A 15,957-nucleotide genomic window follows, 5' to 3' on the forward strand; every position below is an offset into this window, starting at 1 on the left:
ATAGCAAAGCAGTGATTGGAAATCTTGGTAAAGTACATTATGCATACTATCTTCCTTAACAGCCCTAGGTAATTAAGATGTTCTTGTATTTTGATACTTTTGAGTTGTAGTTTTAACTCCCTCCTTTTCTCTGAATAACTTAACACATTTGTCATGTATTTGCATTTGCTCTAGACTCAATGAGAGGAACAGATACTTTACTTGGGGTCATATGATAAAAGACTAAGTCACTTGGAAGATCCAAGTCTGTCAAGTTACAGGATTTGTTGATTATTTCAACTTGGACTAGATTGTATTCATTCTTTCTGAGAAAAGAGAAGTATGGTATAATAGTTCTCAAGTTTATAGGTGTATCATTTCCATAGCAGTATATTGGAAATAGTGAAAATAGTGAAAATCAGCCCCAGAACGTGTATGGCATGGTATTAATTTTGAGATTATATCCCTTGCATTTTATATTTTAAAAATAAATGTTCACTCTATGATCAGAATAGTCGTTGATTAGGGATTACTTTTAGTAGATTACTTTCCAAAAAATATTATGCAAGCATATAATTTTATTTCCTTCTTAGGTTGAGCTCCTTCTCTCCCTCTTCACAAGGTAGGGTGAGACTGCCATAGGTGGAGGGCTCATCAAGAGCAAGGAAGTTGCTTTTTTGTTGTTTTATTTTCTTAAACTTCGGCTGTTCTGAAAGAATATTTTCAGTTGCTCCTTTGGAAAACATTAACAGATCCCAGGCCTTCCTGAGTTTGTTCAGTTTGTAAGTTTGAGGAAACTGCAGTTAGTAAATTGTGGTTGGCAGATGCTGTAAGCAGGTGACTCAATAGGTTGAACTCATGATGACTCAACTGTGTAAAAACCATGCTTTTAAATAGCTTGAAAGAAAAATTGCCTTCCAGACTTTTGAACTGCCATGAAAAGTTCAAAACTATTATTAAAGATACCACGAAGAATATTAACATGTGGCTTTAGAAGGAAACACATTTCCCTTCAAGTGGTTTTAAAAGTTTTACTTAATTGTTGTTCTGATTTTTGCTCTGTGGTAATTCTGACAGGCAAGGACACTTAGCGAGTTGTAGTTTAAAATGCAGAAATATTACAAGTCTGCATAAAGTGTATTCAGGAGAATATTTTTAAAAGGTCAGTTTCATTCAGTTGGGAGATTAGCAGAGAAACCCAAATGGTTGTTGTTTTTAATTAATATAGTAAAAGTAATCTAGTTAGCTTTTTCTTTAACCTTGGTATAACTGAACAAATAAAAACAATGCAACATAAGTAGTCGCTTTCTTATGAATTGATGTAATAGGATGTTTATATTAATATAGTATATCCCATTCCAAAATCCCATCTGAGATCTGATAAGTTACTTATATCTGATAAATTATAGAGTTTTTGTCGTTTATGATATCCTTTCCAAATTTTGGAATACTATATTCCTGTGAACTGACTTTATCTTAGCAAATATCATTTTCCATATTTAACAATAAAATAATTTGGTTAATTGGGTTTCCTTTCACTTTCTGTGGTCATGTCACTAATATCATAAGTAAAATATTGAAAACCCAGTAGAGAGTATTCAGATTTTTAATTCTGCCAGTGCATGGGTTGGAAAAAGGTTTTGTGGGAAGGGCTTTGACATTATGCAGACACTTGCTAATTTACCTTCCAGCCATGTGATTTGGGGTCAAATTACTTAATCTTTGAATGTTTCTTCATCTATAATATGGAGAGAATAATATCAGACTAGCAAAGGGTTTGTTAGGATTAGATGAGGTTAACATTTGTGAAGTGTTAACCTCTTCTGTCAATTAAAGTTTTAAGTTTTTTTATTGTTTACACTGTCAAGTAAATATGCTTATTAAATGGATACTTTTTAAAGGCTGAAAATAGATTCGTTTCATTAATCATATGCAGTCAATTTAGGATATATTTAAGCTGTGTTGAAACGGGAGGATACCACTCATCTGAATTAACCAAAATCAACGAGGAATTATGAAATTATATATACGCAGGACTTACTTATCTATTGCTTTTAATTATGTACAAAATTGTAATATGTTTGTCTTTAAAAATTACATATGTGGAGAAGTTTTAAAATTAATCTTTTTTGTTTCTATGTCATTAGCTTCTTTCTGTGTCACTAAGTTTGTGCTTACATAATCATTTTACTGACTGTTGTAGTCTATTGTGTGAGTATATGATCAACTAAAAAACTTTTCTATTTTAAAACAGAGAGACCTTTCTTGTATATGCATTAATTTGTTTTGTTATTCATTTATTTGTTTAGATTAGTCAAAAGTTCAGTGTTGGGTAGAAGAGTATGTATTTTAAGATATTAAAACTATGAAAAACCTAATGTACAATGAAAAAGATTTTGAGAAAAATAGCTTTGGAGTAGATTGTTCAAAGCTTATGCAAAATTTTAATGAGAGTACTGCTACGAACAGTAATAATCCTATAAAAATAGTAGACTTTAAAAAGACATTTCTAATAAAGTTAGGCAAATATAGAAAGGGGGAGAGAAAGGGGGACATTTGCTTGATATTAAGAATATGTAAGGAAGGATTGAGATTGCTGGATTATGGAGTCAAAAGCAAAATAAAAGAAAATTGGGGCAGTCTAATCAATATGAACTTCTAAGTCAGCATGCAGTTACATTAAACAAAGAATTAAGTGGAATGGATGGCTATCATGTCTAGTGCTTTGTTCAGCTTTATTTATTTATGTATTTAATTTATTTATTTTTTTTTGCGGTACGCGGGCCTCTCACTGTTGTGGCCTCTCCCGTTGCGGAGCACAGGCTCCGGATGTGCAGGCTCAGCGGCCATGGCTCACGGGCCCAGCCACTCCGTGGCATGTGGGATCTTCCCGGACCGGGGCACGAACCCGTGTCCCCTGCATCAGCAGGCAGACTCTCAACCACTGCGCCACCAGGGAAGCCCTCAGCTTTATTTTTATACTTAGTATTCAGCTGCTCATACTAGGTAGTGCAAAAATAAATAAATAAATGGTATATGAACCAACAGTACTACTGTGTTACACTGATATCATTCACCTATTTTCTACAAGTTCTTGTGAGCTAAAATGAGTTGCAGAAACATTCATTGTTTAAAAGAATAGGATGTATAGTCAAACTGACTTTCAGAAAAGGTTTTTTCCTCTCCCATGAATGATGTCATAAATTTTTTAACTTTTCCAATCTGTTTAACAGAAAAACTGGAATACATTTAAATTTGGTGGTTCTTGAAGAACGGTGAGACAGAGCTTTTTTTTTCCCTCCAGAGTTTTAGTTTAGTGTGGATAAGTATAAAAGTGTCCAGTACTCTTGACTCTAAAATATTGATGTTTGGTTTATATACAGGGAATCAGATCCTAAATAAATTATAATAATTTAAAATTCTATCTAAAACTTAAAATTTTAGCAATAATGAGAAATCTGGAAATTTTTAGGTTTTATCATATAATGTGTTGTGAAGAATCAAGTCACCAAAATTGACAGTACAAATTTAGAATTATGTTAGGAACATTTAGAGACAACATAGCATTAATCTTATGTAATAGAGAATATCAGATAAAATATTTGAAATATATTGATCATTTCTCCCAGTAATATTTGGAGACAATTTTGTGGCAGGATGTGGTTGTGCGTTTTCTTCCTCTTCAACCCTAATTGGTTTCTTTTTCAGAGTGTCACAAGGTCAGCCCTTGGAGGAAGTAGAGAAGCAAAGAGAAGCAAATTACTCTGTATTTGTCTCCCTGTTTGGATCCTCCCCTCCCCCCGGTTTTTGTTTGTTTGTTTTGTTTGTTTGCTTTTTAAATGAATATCTGTTTTCCTTAGGAGATAGTATAAATGAGATTATGTTAAATTACCTTATCATGGAGAAAACACTCAGTTTTCAGTCTTAACTTCAGATATAAGAACCATAGGATTAATGTTGGAACATTGTCTTTAGAAAATTTCTTCTTTTTTAATGCATGTTCCTATTTTTACCCTACTGTGGAGTCCAGAGAAGTGGATAGTACCAACCTCTGTATATGAGTATAATTCTCATTGACCCAAAGGAGTAAATCTTATCTTTCAAAGTGGGTAATTTTTCTACACTAAAATCAAGTCGTCATTATATTTGGAGAGCTAAACATGGTACAGGAATGTATCAGGGAAACTGATGAAAAGCCTTAAAAAATGAAAGCCTGTGAAAGCCTTAAAAAGTGATTTATCTTAAAATATTTTTTCTCTAATAATGAAAAGGATTTGGTAATTGGTATATTTTCCTATGCTTATGAATATGCAGCCATTTATGGAAATAAAGTTTGCAATTTGCCAATGAATTGCATTGCATTGATTAGAAGTTTTTGATCTTGCTTTGTAATAGTATTTTATTTGTTCTTTCAAATCATGGGTAGGCAGTGACCACAGGCCAAATCAAACCAGCCTCCCATTTTTTATAAGGCCTTTTACATTTTTAAACAGTTGAAAAAAACTCAAAAGAAGAATAATGTCATGACACCTGAACAATCTGTGAAATTCAGATTTCAGATAATGCCGATAAACAAACTTTATTGGAACACAGCCATGCCCATTCATTTATATATTTTTTATGGTATTGTTTGGCTGCTTTTGGCAACTACAGTAGCAGAGTTGAGCTGTTGTGAGAGAGATGTTATGACCTGCAAAGCCTAGTGTTTTTACTCTTCGGCCTTTTAGAGGAACAGTTTGCCAACTCTTGCTTTAAATCTTGAAAATATATGGAAACCCTCAGTGGTAGTTGCATTTAATTAAACTGCAGATGGTTTAGACAACTGTGCTTTTTGAAGACCTCTGTGGTAACTCTCAGACTTAATAAGTTTCCTATCTTAGTAAAGCCTTATTAACAAAGTGGGTTCTTTAATAAGTTATACAAGAATTGGCATAATAGCAATTGGCGTCACTCTTGACCTATATGGACGTAACATTCATGTTTTTCACTGTTGGCTAGCAACCCCAGGGATTTAAAGGACAGGCAGTCGTTTGTAGTTTTGCTGAAGCATGAATTTAAATTATGACTGTGCCAGAGTGGTGTGGCAAAGCATGTTCAGTCACCCAACCTGACAATTCAAGATACAGATAGTTTCTTTTATGATAGCTCTTATAAAAATAAAATCAACTGTGATTTTTATAGGGGAATTTATGTAATATAATTGCATTTAAATGGTCACCACAGAGGTCAAGGGCTTTATTGCAGGAGGAAGAAAATTCTAAGACATACTTAGTATCAGTTTGAAAGCAGGCATTAGGTCATTCTCCATCAGATATTGTCCAAAGGGAGAGAAACTGCTCCAGTTTTATATTTCTTGTATCCTAAAAGTCATCAGTTAAGACTTTAGAGCAAATCCCTTAAAATTATTAAGCCAGTCAACTCAGTCATCTTGATAGAAACTAACAACTAGTATATTATTACGTATTTCATGCCTCTGCTGGCTCTTCAGTCAGTATTTAAATCCGGAGGATGTGTAACAAAGAAAATATGTGTTGAAATAGTAAGGAGCACTTGATTATGGTAAGGCAGATTGTTCTTTATTATCTTAGAAAATGTGTTACGTATACTTTGAGCACTGTAATAATATTGCTATTTATTAAACCTAGTCAGGAATATCTGAATATTTTAGTACTAAGATCTTATTTTTTATGTTATTGTACTTGTTACTGTTTCCCTTTGAACTGGGATGAAGTAGAGAATTGCTTGAAAATTAGGTTAGTACAGTAATCTTACTGTCACAGTACAGATTCCAACCTGATTTTAACTTTTATATTGATATTTTGAGGAATGCTGCTTTTTGATTTCATCATATTCTTCTGTACATACGAGAAAAAGTCTGTATTTTGATCATCTCCGATGATCAGTTTTTAATTCAGGGTGGTGTTTAACCTAGAAACACAGCATTTGGGAATTTGTAGGTCATGACTAAGTCATGTTGCCAAAGTGATTTGTCTTCTCTTCTATGCTTTCTGATTATGCATGAGTTTAACATCCTCTTTTCTGTTTGATGAGTGTTAGACTATTTTGATATGCGAAATTTCACATAGCCAATGTGAGGTTGTAGAACAATAACTTCCACCTAATGTTAATGTCTTTTGACCCATTCTGACTTAAGATAATGTTACCTTTTACCTCGTCCATATAACGTAAAGAAATGTGTCAAATTTTGAAAGGCAGTGACAGTAAATAGTCTATTATTTATGCCTCTTCATTGTGCTTCAAGAGAAGCAGAGAATAGATGAAAAGAGACTGAGCTTTAGAGTCGCAGAACTAGATTCAAATGCTAGGTCTCTCCATCACATCCTGACTTTAACCATGGACCTCTCTGTGTATAGCATGTAAAAGGGGTATGATAATCTGAGCTTTACAAAAATTGATAGTACAGAAAGCACCCAATGTGATATCTGTCATAGTAAACGCACAATCATGTTAGCTAGTTTTCTTTATTATTCTTTACATTAAGGTTCCACTAATGTTCAATTAAAGCTAATCTTTGTCTTTGTGAAAGGAGAAAAAGCACAGCACACAAGTGAACAATAAATATAGTCCAGAACTTCACTTAAGGCATTGTTTAGCACGTTTGCATGTTTTCTATGTTTCTCGTACAACAGATCTTGCTGAACTGATTTTTTTCCCCATTAGTCATTTGCTGGAGGTTATAACTAGCAGTGTAATTAATAAATTGGATGGAGTTTATGGAGAAGAGAAGATTCACAGAGAGTGCTTATTCCTTCACTACATGGGTGATTTGGGGGGGGGGGATTAATGAATACATATAATTTTAATTACACAGTACGAAATTGGGGGGGATTATACTACAGTTAATGAAAAGTACGGTGCAGGTAAATTGTTTTTAATCTCATACAAGCTCAAGGCATAGTTTGTTTGTTAGTTGCATTCTGTGAAAGATAGTAAGCATTCGTAACTAGTTTTTAATTAACAGATGCTCTTCTCTGTGAGTCTGCCTTATAGCTTTGTATCTGAGTTTTTACACTATCACAACATTATTCAGGTAAATAAATAGGGGGAAAAACCTCATTTGGCTACCTGCTAACAACTCTTACAGGATTTGATCGTTTAGCCTTTTGTGAGCCTCTTTAAAATGGGAACGATGACCACAACTCAACAGAAATACCTCTAACTTACAAAGCACTATGTGTAGAGGAAGGCTTCAGCAACAATATGATTATCATAATCAGGCATTGTATTGGGGTGATTTTCATGGGTTTTAATTAATTTCGTGTAATGCATGTCATTCAGTACCATGGTTAATTTAGAATTGAATGTGTTAAGAAGACTAGTTTCTGTAAAATTTTAAAAATCGTATTATAAAAACGTACTTATTAATATGAAAAGAGATATTATTAACCCTGCTTTATAGAGAGGAAATTGATACATAGAAATTTTAACTTACGTAAGGTTATTTCAGTGAGTAGACTGATATTATCAGCTTTTAATGGTATGCTTTTTTTCCCTAGAAATGAGCGGGTCATTGGTGAGAAGATACTTGTTGTCTAATGATCTTGGAAATGTAGCTCATTATTTTAACCTGTTGAATAAATAAAATAGAAATGTTGAGCAAATTTTACATCTCAGTAGCTTTAGTTATAAAATTTCAACACAGGGAACTGGTTTTATAAATCATACCTGTACTTGTCTACAACGTATTGGCAGTGCTGCTTTTACTCCTCCCCACGCCCACCCCGAATATAAAGGCTTGGGAGCAATACACTATAGTAAACTTGATATAAGTCAGCTTGTGACACCCCTGTGATTGTAGATTGTAGTTTTCTAGACAAGTACCCATCTTCTTCGAGCCAGTTAAATGTCTAGAATAAGAGTAAGAAGAACAACTGTGAGAAAGGTGGGTGTTGAGACTAGAGAAGACTCAGGTTGTGGAAACATAAAACCAGAATTCAAATGTTTGAAGGACTGTCAGGTAAGAAAGTGATTAGGCTTCTGTTTGACTCCAAGGAGTTAAGCTTGGACCTGTGTATGGAAGTTAAAGTGAGAAAGATTTTAAAAGAACTTGGCATCTGTCAGAACTGTCTGGAAATGGTAATGGTTTTCCTTGGGAAATAGAAAGTTTCCTGTGTTTTGTCTGTCATGGACTAGACTGTCACCTGATGTGCATCAAGAGGGTTAGAGTCTGACCATGTATTTTCTGTTACTCAAATAATGAGATTAACTAAGTGTGCATTAAAGTGGAGTGGAGAAAAGGGATTGCTAGGAAGTTTCTTTACGAAAAGGAAGACAAAATGACAGATTTTAACTGCTTTTAACTACTTTTTGTATAACACTTTTCCACTCTAGTATTTCCTTCTACTATGAAGCAGCATTTCTTTGTATTTTCCAAGGAGAACATAGTTGATAAGTTTAAAGGCCTTTACTTCTGTTTGTTGGTGTTCACTAAGTATAAACAAAATATCAGAGTGTTTACTGCAATATTATTCCAAGAATACAGAGTAGTTCCTTAAAGCAGTGATAAGATGAGAAGGAAAGTGCTTTTCTTGGATAAACTTTAGAAAAGAATGAAGTATGACCTGCTTGGTTTAGGGATTCTTTGTACTCTTCAGCCACTTTCTGGCTTTTCTGTATTGCCAAATTATTTTTATTCACCAGATAAAATCCGCTTCATGTAGCTCCTTTCTGTTCACTGGTTTCCATGATCTGCTAGTCCACTTTTAAAAGGGCCGCCAAATTGACAGTGCTGCTTTGTTGTTCTTCCCAGCTCTACTCTAGGGCTCCTGCCGCTGATCTCAAATGCAGGAGCAGCAGAGGTGCTTTGAGAGAGAACAGAATGTCAGAGAGTCCAGCGGGGGACCAGCAGATTGTGGGAAACCATGTGACTGTGTGATTCACATCTCCAAGGAGAGAGAACCGGTTGTTTCTCTGTCTAGATCCACCCTGTTATGAGGATAATACCATCAATAATGTAATTTAAATTGCCTGGATGCTTTGACACTGGCTTGAAAAAATAAAACTTTTAGCAGTGAAGTTACTGGTCAGATGAGTTTGAGTAGAACTGAATTTGATGACATTTAAATCAAATCAATTTAAATCAAAAGACAGTGGATAATGACTTGTAGTTTAAAACTAATGTTTTAGGTATTATGGGGAGAGGGTAACTCATCTATGTATATATATATTGTCACTAAAATATTCAACTTGATTTGTTTGCTACCAACCTTAGATGACCTGAAGCTATTTGGTTTGTATATTGCTTCTAACAGTGAAACCCTTTAAAAGGTGATTTGTATAAGGCTTGCAGTAGGAAAACTTGTATAAGGCTTGCAGTTAGAAAACAAACAGTTCAAACAAAACGGTTTGAAATGAGTAAATTTCAAATTTTGTCTTAAGGCATTTTTGTCTTATCATGGATTAATTTCTTAGGCTCCGTTGTTATGTTACTGCTAATGAACTATAACTTATGAATTTGCGTTTTTGTATACATTTAGATCAAGGAATTTTCTTCAGTCCTTAGAACGTTCAGGAGGGAATGATGGTAACATTAATGTTAGGACAGTGTAACATGGACCTTTCTTTTAATCTATAATTCTAGGACGACATAGACAGCCTAAACCCAGTTCTCAGGGACAACCCGCAACTTCAGGAAGAAGTGAAAGTCTGGGTAAAGGAACAAAAGGTTCAGGAGATTTTTATGCAAGGTAACTGTTTTGAAGTTATGCATTAATATATGTATATTTTTTGGGAACTGGGCAATTTCTCATGTTTGATTTTGGTTGTTCAGTTATATGCAATACAAATAGAAGACCCAGTCTAATATTTTGAGTTATATACAGGCCAGGGAAAATAATAGCAAAATCAGAAAAATTTCAATAGGAAATTGGTAACTTCACCAGTTATTGAGCTAATTTCACCACTAATTTGAGCTGAATGCCTGAAATGAAATTATAACCACACAGGTGTTTTGTTAATAGGAAAATTTCCATACTGCAGAATGCTTTAGGTGTGTCCTTCCTGGAGAAGGAAGCATTGTTTGCTGTGGAGGGTTGCCCAAAGCCACAGTTGATTTCCTTTGAAGAATGCTGTTGGTATCTGATAAAAGTGGCCTATTTCACTTTGCCTTCCTCAGCAATGACCACAATACTAGTCTTAGTTTTGTTTCCTTTTTTTTTAGTAAGTTATAGGTTTGTCTTCAAACCAGTGAGATTTTATGATTCTTAGTGATTTCTTTTCCTGTCAGTAAAATCATATATTGAAAATGTAAGCTTCTTGTGAAATTGAACTGAAACCGCAACAATATGACATGGATACATGGAGTATCGATATTTGTTTGAATGTTTCTAAAAGGAATTTTGTTGAATTCCCATGTTTATCTGAACCTCAACTTCCATGCCATTTAATTTAAGCATTAATAGAGATAATCTCAGTTGTGGCTGCCTTTCTTTGTATGGGTTTTTATAGCAGCAGATGATCTACTTATTAAATTCTTCCTAGGCTAGATATTTTTTAAACTTTTAATATGGAGAATTTGAAGCATACAGAGAAATAGTCACATGGAAGTTCACCGGAAATATTCTATCCCTGGTTCCAACAACTGTAAAATAAAACCTTGGTAGGTTCTGCCCCACCCGTACTCTCATTTATTTCTGTCAATTTGCAGACATTGCTGTGTTCTATTTTTAAGCAAAGCCACCATACCATTATTATGCTGAAAAATTAATAGTTCCTTAATACCAGATACTGAATACTCAGGTTCAAGTTTCCATTTGTCTCATAAATGTCTTCATTGATTCTTCACAGGATTGATTTTTATTTTATTTATTTATTTTTAACCTGGGATCCAAAAAATGTCCACAGATTGATTAGTGGATATGACCCATCTATCTCTTTTTTCTTCCTTTCCTTTCAATTTATTTATTGAAGAAGCCAGGCTAATATTTTTTTAAAGTAACTTTTTTTTCCTTGTCATATTCTTAGAGGTGAAATCATTAAGGCGGTAATCCTTTCCATCCTAAGCAGAATTACGTGAGACTGACTCCAGGTTCTGTGTGGTGGTAGAACAAGACAGTTAAGATGGTGTGCTGACGGGAATTGAAAATTGGTCATATTTGGAGTTATTCTATAAGCTATTTCTATATTACATTCAGAAAAAGTAATTTGGAGTCTTTTTCTTCCATAGTTAAAAATTCTAAGACTATAGTTTGTATAATAGATTACAGGTATGAATGTGTTTGATTTACAGGTAATATGGAATACTTTCTACAGATGTGTTATTTGATTTATATTTTAGACTGATATTAGCATAGATTTTTTTTTAAAACAGTCAAACATTAAATCATTGATTGATATGTTAAATGTCTTAACTGTAGAAGAAAAGGCATCAATCTAGGAATCAGAAAAATAAATTCAGTTCTAGCTCTTTCACTTAAAAATTTATTTAACCTATCAATCTCACTTTCTTAATTTTTATAAACAGGGAAATATCTGAGAGTTTTTGAATAAGATTCAAAAAAATTGAATAAGCATCTGCAAATTGTGAAAGCATTTTGTAAATTGTTAATGTATAACACTATCATACTAATAAGGTGCACCAGAGCCCCCCCTCCACAGTTCTTATTAAACTTTCAAGTATTTGATACCATTTTAGTACCTGTGAATTGAAGAAATTTTTATCTCCATTCTCTTTTGTTTTAAGACATATTTAAATATATATAGATAAATGTCTTTTATTACTTATTACCTATTTTCTGAAGGATATGTGTATACATATATAGATATCATTTTAAAAAGTGAGTTTAATCCAAAAGTACACCAATATGGCATTTTAGTATTGTATTTATAAATTCGGTTAACAGTCTCTGCATGTTTTAAGACTTTGGCAGCTTTTCCTGTCACCGGAATCAAAATTTTTAGTTGCTTATGGTAAAGTTTTGGCAACTAGAAGGTTCATACATCAAGTTCCAAATTACTTTTCCGTTTCATCCATGAACTCAATCATGTATGATGTGTGTTTTTTTTAAGGTCCTTATTCCTTGAATGGATACAGAGTGAGAGTATATAGACAAGACTCTGCCACCCAGTGGTTTACTGGCATAATTACTCATCATGATCTCTTCACTCGCACCATGATCGTTATGAATGATCAGGTAAATAGTCCAATTTTTGAAAAGAGATGGTTACAATTCACATATTCCATGCCTCTCCTCTGCCCCCGCCCCGCAATGGATCAATAGGTTGACACCAAATAATTTTCATCTCTAGGTGCAGTCATGTAATCCTAATAAGTACAAATGTGTCTGATGTTACATAGAGTTCACTTGAGGTCACAGCGAGATAGTGATGCCAAATTTATTTCAACACTGATAAAGTCAGTCCCTGAAATGGAGGCATCAAACTCTTATTTGTTTAGTCTTTTTTTTTTTTTATCAGTAGGTCAGCTAAAACTTTCTTAAAGTCTCAGCTTTTCTGCCCCTCCAGTAATAAAAATATTTCCCAAATGGTTTCTTTTCACGAATGAAAACTTAAATGCACACTGAAGTTCTTTTTCATCAAATTCCAGAGTTGGGATGCTCCCTTAAGTTTTATAGCGAATATGGTGAATGTTAAGAATTTCATAGGGAGTTTGGTTTTTTTTTTGTTTTTTTTTGCATTACGCAGGCCTTTCACTGTTGTGGCCTCTCCCGTTGCAGAGCACAGGCTCCGGACGCGCAGGCTTAGCGGCCATGGCTCACGGGCCCAGCTGCTCCGTGGCATGTGGGATCTTCCCGGACCGGGGCACGAACCCGTGTCCCCTGCATTGGCAGGCGGACTCTCAACCACTGTGCCACAAGGGAAGCCTTCATAGGGAGTTTTAAGTTAACAGTCTGAAAGTCTTAATTTCAAATCTTTTAAAGCTGTACTGTATTTACCCCCAGAAGATAGATATTTACACCTTCCTACCTGAGTGGATTGTGGAGGGTGTCTGAATAAATGAGAACCCCCTCTAAAAAAAATGCAGATGCTTTGGTTAAAATTCTAGTCGAAATGCTAAATAAACTATATCATTTAATTTAATTTTTTTCCTTAAAAGCTAACAAACTTTGACCTCTCAGTGAAGCACAAAATTGCCTTTAGTTTTAAAAATAGTTCTTTCTTTAACCTGTCTTTAAAACTATTATTCATTTATATGATTTTTGTCCTTTTCTGCTTCCCATGCTCTACCTTCTTTTTTTTTTTTTTTTTGGCCGCACCATGCAGCTTTCAGGATCTTAGTTCCCCGACCAGGGATTGAACCTAGGCCCCAGCAGTGAAAGCGCCAAGTCCCAACCACTGGACCGCCAGGGAATTCCTGTCATGCTCTGCCTTCTTGTTTTATTTTACAGCTGTTTTTGAAAATTACTTTTTATTTTTGAAATACATTTTATGACTTGTCAATATACTCTTGAATAACTCTAATCCTTGTTCTGCAAGGTATACTTGCAATAGATGTATTTGCTTTTTAATTTTTAGTTAGCATGTAAAACAGTAGCCTTATCTTTAATGGTTAAAGTTGATTTATTGTAAGTCTGACAGTATCTCAAGCTGATTTCTAAACATCTCTACTCAGTAAAGAAATTGTACCTAATATCACATTGGCTAGCTGATTGGATTTAATTTTTGTTCTTGTTTTGTGTCATGGATTAGGTACTAGAACCACAGAATGTCGATCCTTCTATGGTTCAAATGACCTTTCTAGATGATGTTGTTCACTCTTTGTTAAAAGGTGAAAATATTGGCATTACATCACGGCGAAGGTCTCGTGCCAGTCAAAATAGCAACACTGTTCACGTATGTATGTTGTTAGTGATGGATTATGGTAAAATATTTTCCCTTAAATTACTTAGGATCAGGTAGTGAACAATCATTGTTAATTGGTTATTTTTAGGGTCATTATACACGTGCCCAAGCAAATAGTCCCAGACCAGCAATGAACTCCCAAGCTGCTGTACCAAAACAGAATTCACACCAGCAACAAAGAAATATTCGTCCAAATAAGAGGAAGGGCTCAGATAGCAGTATACCAGATGAAGAGAAGATGAAGGAGGAAAAATATGATTATATAGCACGAGGAGGTAGGACCCACCTTTTTTAAAGGGCATGAGAACATATAAAACAAAAATACATTTAAAATATACTTATTTAATATTAATTTGAAAGATAAAACTGTTCTTTTTTTAAATCTTATAGAAAATGCTAAAGGTAAAAACAAACAGGTGATGAACAAAAGAAGGAAACCTGAGGAGGATGAAAAGAAACTAAATATGAAAAGACTACGAACTGACAATGTTTCAGACTTTTCTGAGAGCAGTGACTCAGAAAATTCAAATAAGAGAATAATAAATAATTCCTCAGAGCAGAAGCCAGAGCATGAGTTGAAAAATAAAAACACTTCAAAGATAAATGGAGAAGAAGGAAAATCCCAGAATAATGAGAAGGCAGGAGAAGAGACACTAATAGGTAGCCAGCCTCCCTGGGATCCAATACAGGAAGATAAAAAACACGAAGAAACAGAGAAACAGAAGTCCGTTGACTCTCAGATTCAAGAAAAAATGATCATCCGTTCATCAGAACAGGCCACACTTTCTGATCATAATTCTAATGATTTACTTCTTCAGGAACGCAATATGGAGAAAACACACACAGTGGAATTATTACCAAAGGAGAAGTTTGTATCCAGACCACCCACACCAAAATGTGTTATTGACATTACGAATGACACTAATACGGAAAAGGTGGCTCAGGAAAACTCAAGTACCTTTGGCCTTCAGACACTTCAGAAAATGGATCCTAACATTAGTGATTCAAAACATTCAGTCACAAATACAAAATACTTGGAAACAGCAAACCAAGATTCTGACCAGAGCTGGGTCAGTGATGTAGTTAAAGTAGATTTAACCCAGTCAAATGTTAGGAATGCTTCTTCAGGAAATGAAAACCCGAATATGGAAAAAGAGAGAAATCAGTATGTCTCTTACATATCTTCTCTTAGTGCAGTTTCTGTCACAGAAGATAAGCTGCATAAGCGAAGTCCACCCCCAGAAACTATAAAATCTAAACTTAATACTTCAGTAGATGCTCACAAGACAAAATCCAGTTCCTCACCTGAAGTTGTTAAACCTAAAATTAACCATTCCCCTGATTCTGTAAAGTCTAAGCCCACTTTTGCAAACAGCCAAACTGCTGGTGAAAGAAGACTGGCAAATAAGATAGACCATGAGTTATCAAGATGCAGCTTTCATCCGGTTCCTACTAGAGGCAGTACATTAGAAACTACAAAAAGCCCTCTTATCATTGATAAAAATGAGCATTTCACAGTTTACAGAGATCCTGCACTTGTCGGGTCAGATACAGGAGCTAATCACATTTCACCTTTCTTAAGCCAGCATCCTTTTCCTCTTCATTCTTCATCCCATAGAACGTGTTTAAATCCAGGTACCCATCACCCTGCCTTAAGTCCTGCACCCCACTTACTGGCTGGATCATCCAGTCAAACTCCATTACCTACCATTAACACTCATCCTCTGACTAGTGGTCCACACCATTCTGTCCATCACCCTCACTTACTTTCTGCTGTGTTACCTGGAGTGCCTACTGCCTCCTTACTCGGTGGCCACCCACGACTGGAGACTGCTCATGCCAGCAGCTTGAGCCACTTAGCACTAGCACACCAGCAACAGCAACAGTTGTTACAGCACCAGTCGCCTCATCTTCTTGGACAAGCCCACCCATCTGCTTCATATAATCAGCTTGGACTTTATCCAATTATTTGGCAATATCCAAATGGAACACATGCATACTCAGGACTTGGTCTGCCTTCTTCTAAGTGGGTTCACCCAGAAAATGCAGTTAATGCTGAATCTTCGTTAAGGAGGGTAAGTTAAGCTGTGGTTTACCTCATGTCATATATTTATTAATCGACATATGTACAAGTGCTTTTTTCAGTATCCCATTAAA

General features: G+C 34.8%; 1 protein-coding gene across 5 annotated transcripts in view; it reads left to right on the forward strand.

The window, feature by feature from the left end:
- JMJD1C (jumonji domain containing 1C) overlaps positions 1–15,957 on the forward strand; it is a 309,407-nt gene that overhangs the window by 253,362 nt on the left and 40,088 nt on the right. For 3 of the 5 annotated variants that reach the window (XM_082854703.1, XM_082854704.1, XM_082854700.1), the window contains exons 4-8: positions 9,581–9,686; positions 12,007–12,131; positions 13,648–13,791; positions 13,889–14,075; positions 14,191–15,875. In XM_082854703.1, coding sequence (XP_082710829.1) covers positions 9,680–9,686; positions 12,007–12,131; positions 13,648–13,791; positions 13,889–14,075; positions 14,191–15,875 — 2,148 coding nt within the window. In that variant the 5' untranslated portion in view covers positions 9,581–9,679. Of the gene's footprint in view, positions 1–8,749; positions 8,954–9,580; positions 9,687–12,006; positions 12,132–13,647; positions 13,792–13,888; positions 14,076–14,190; positions 15,876–15,957 lie in introns of all 5 variants that reach the window. The other 2 variants (XM_082854702.1, XM_082854701.1) reach the window with 1 other exon arrangement.

This window comes from Leucopleurus acutus (genome assembly GCF_964270905.1).
Source record: "Leucopleurus acutus genome assembly, chromosome: 14".
NCBI lineage: Eukaryota > Metazoa > Chordata > Mammalia > Artiodactyla > Delphinidae > Leucopleurus > Leucopleurus acutus.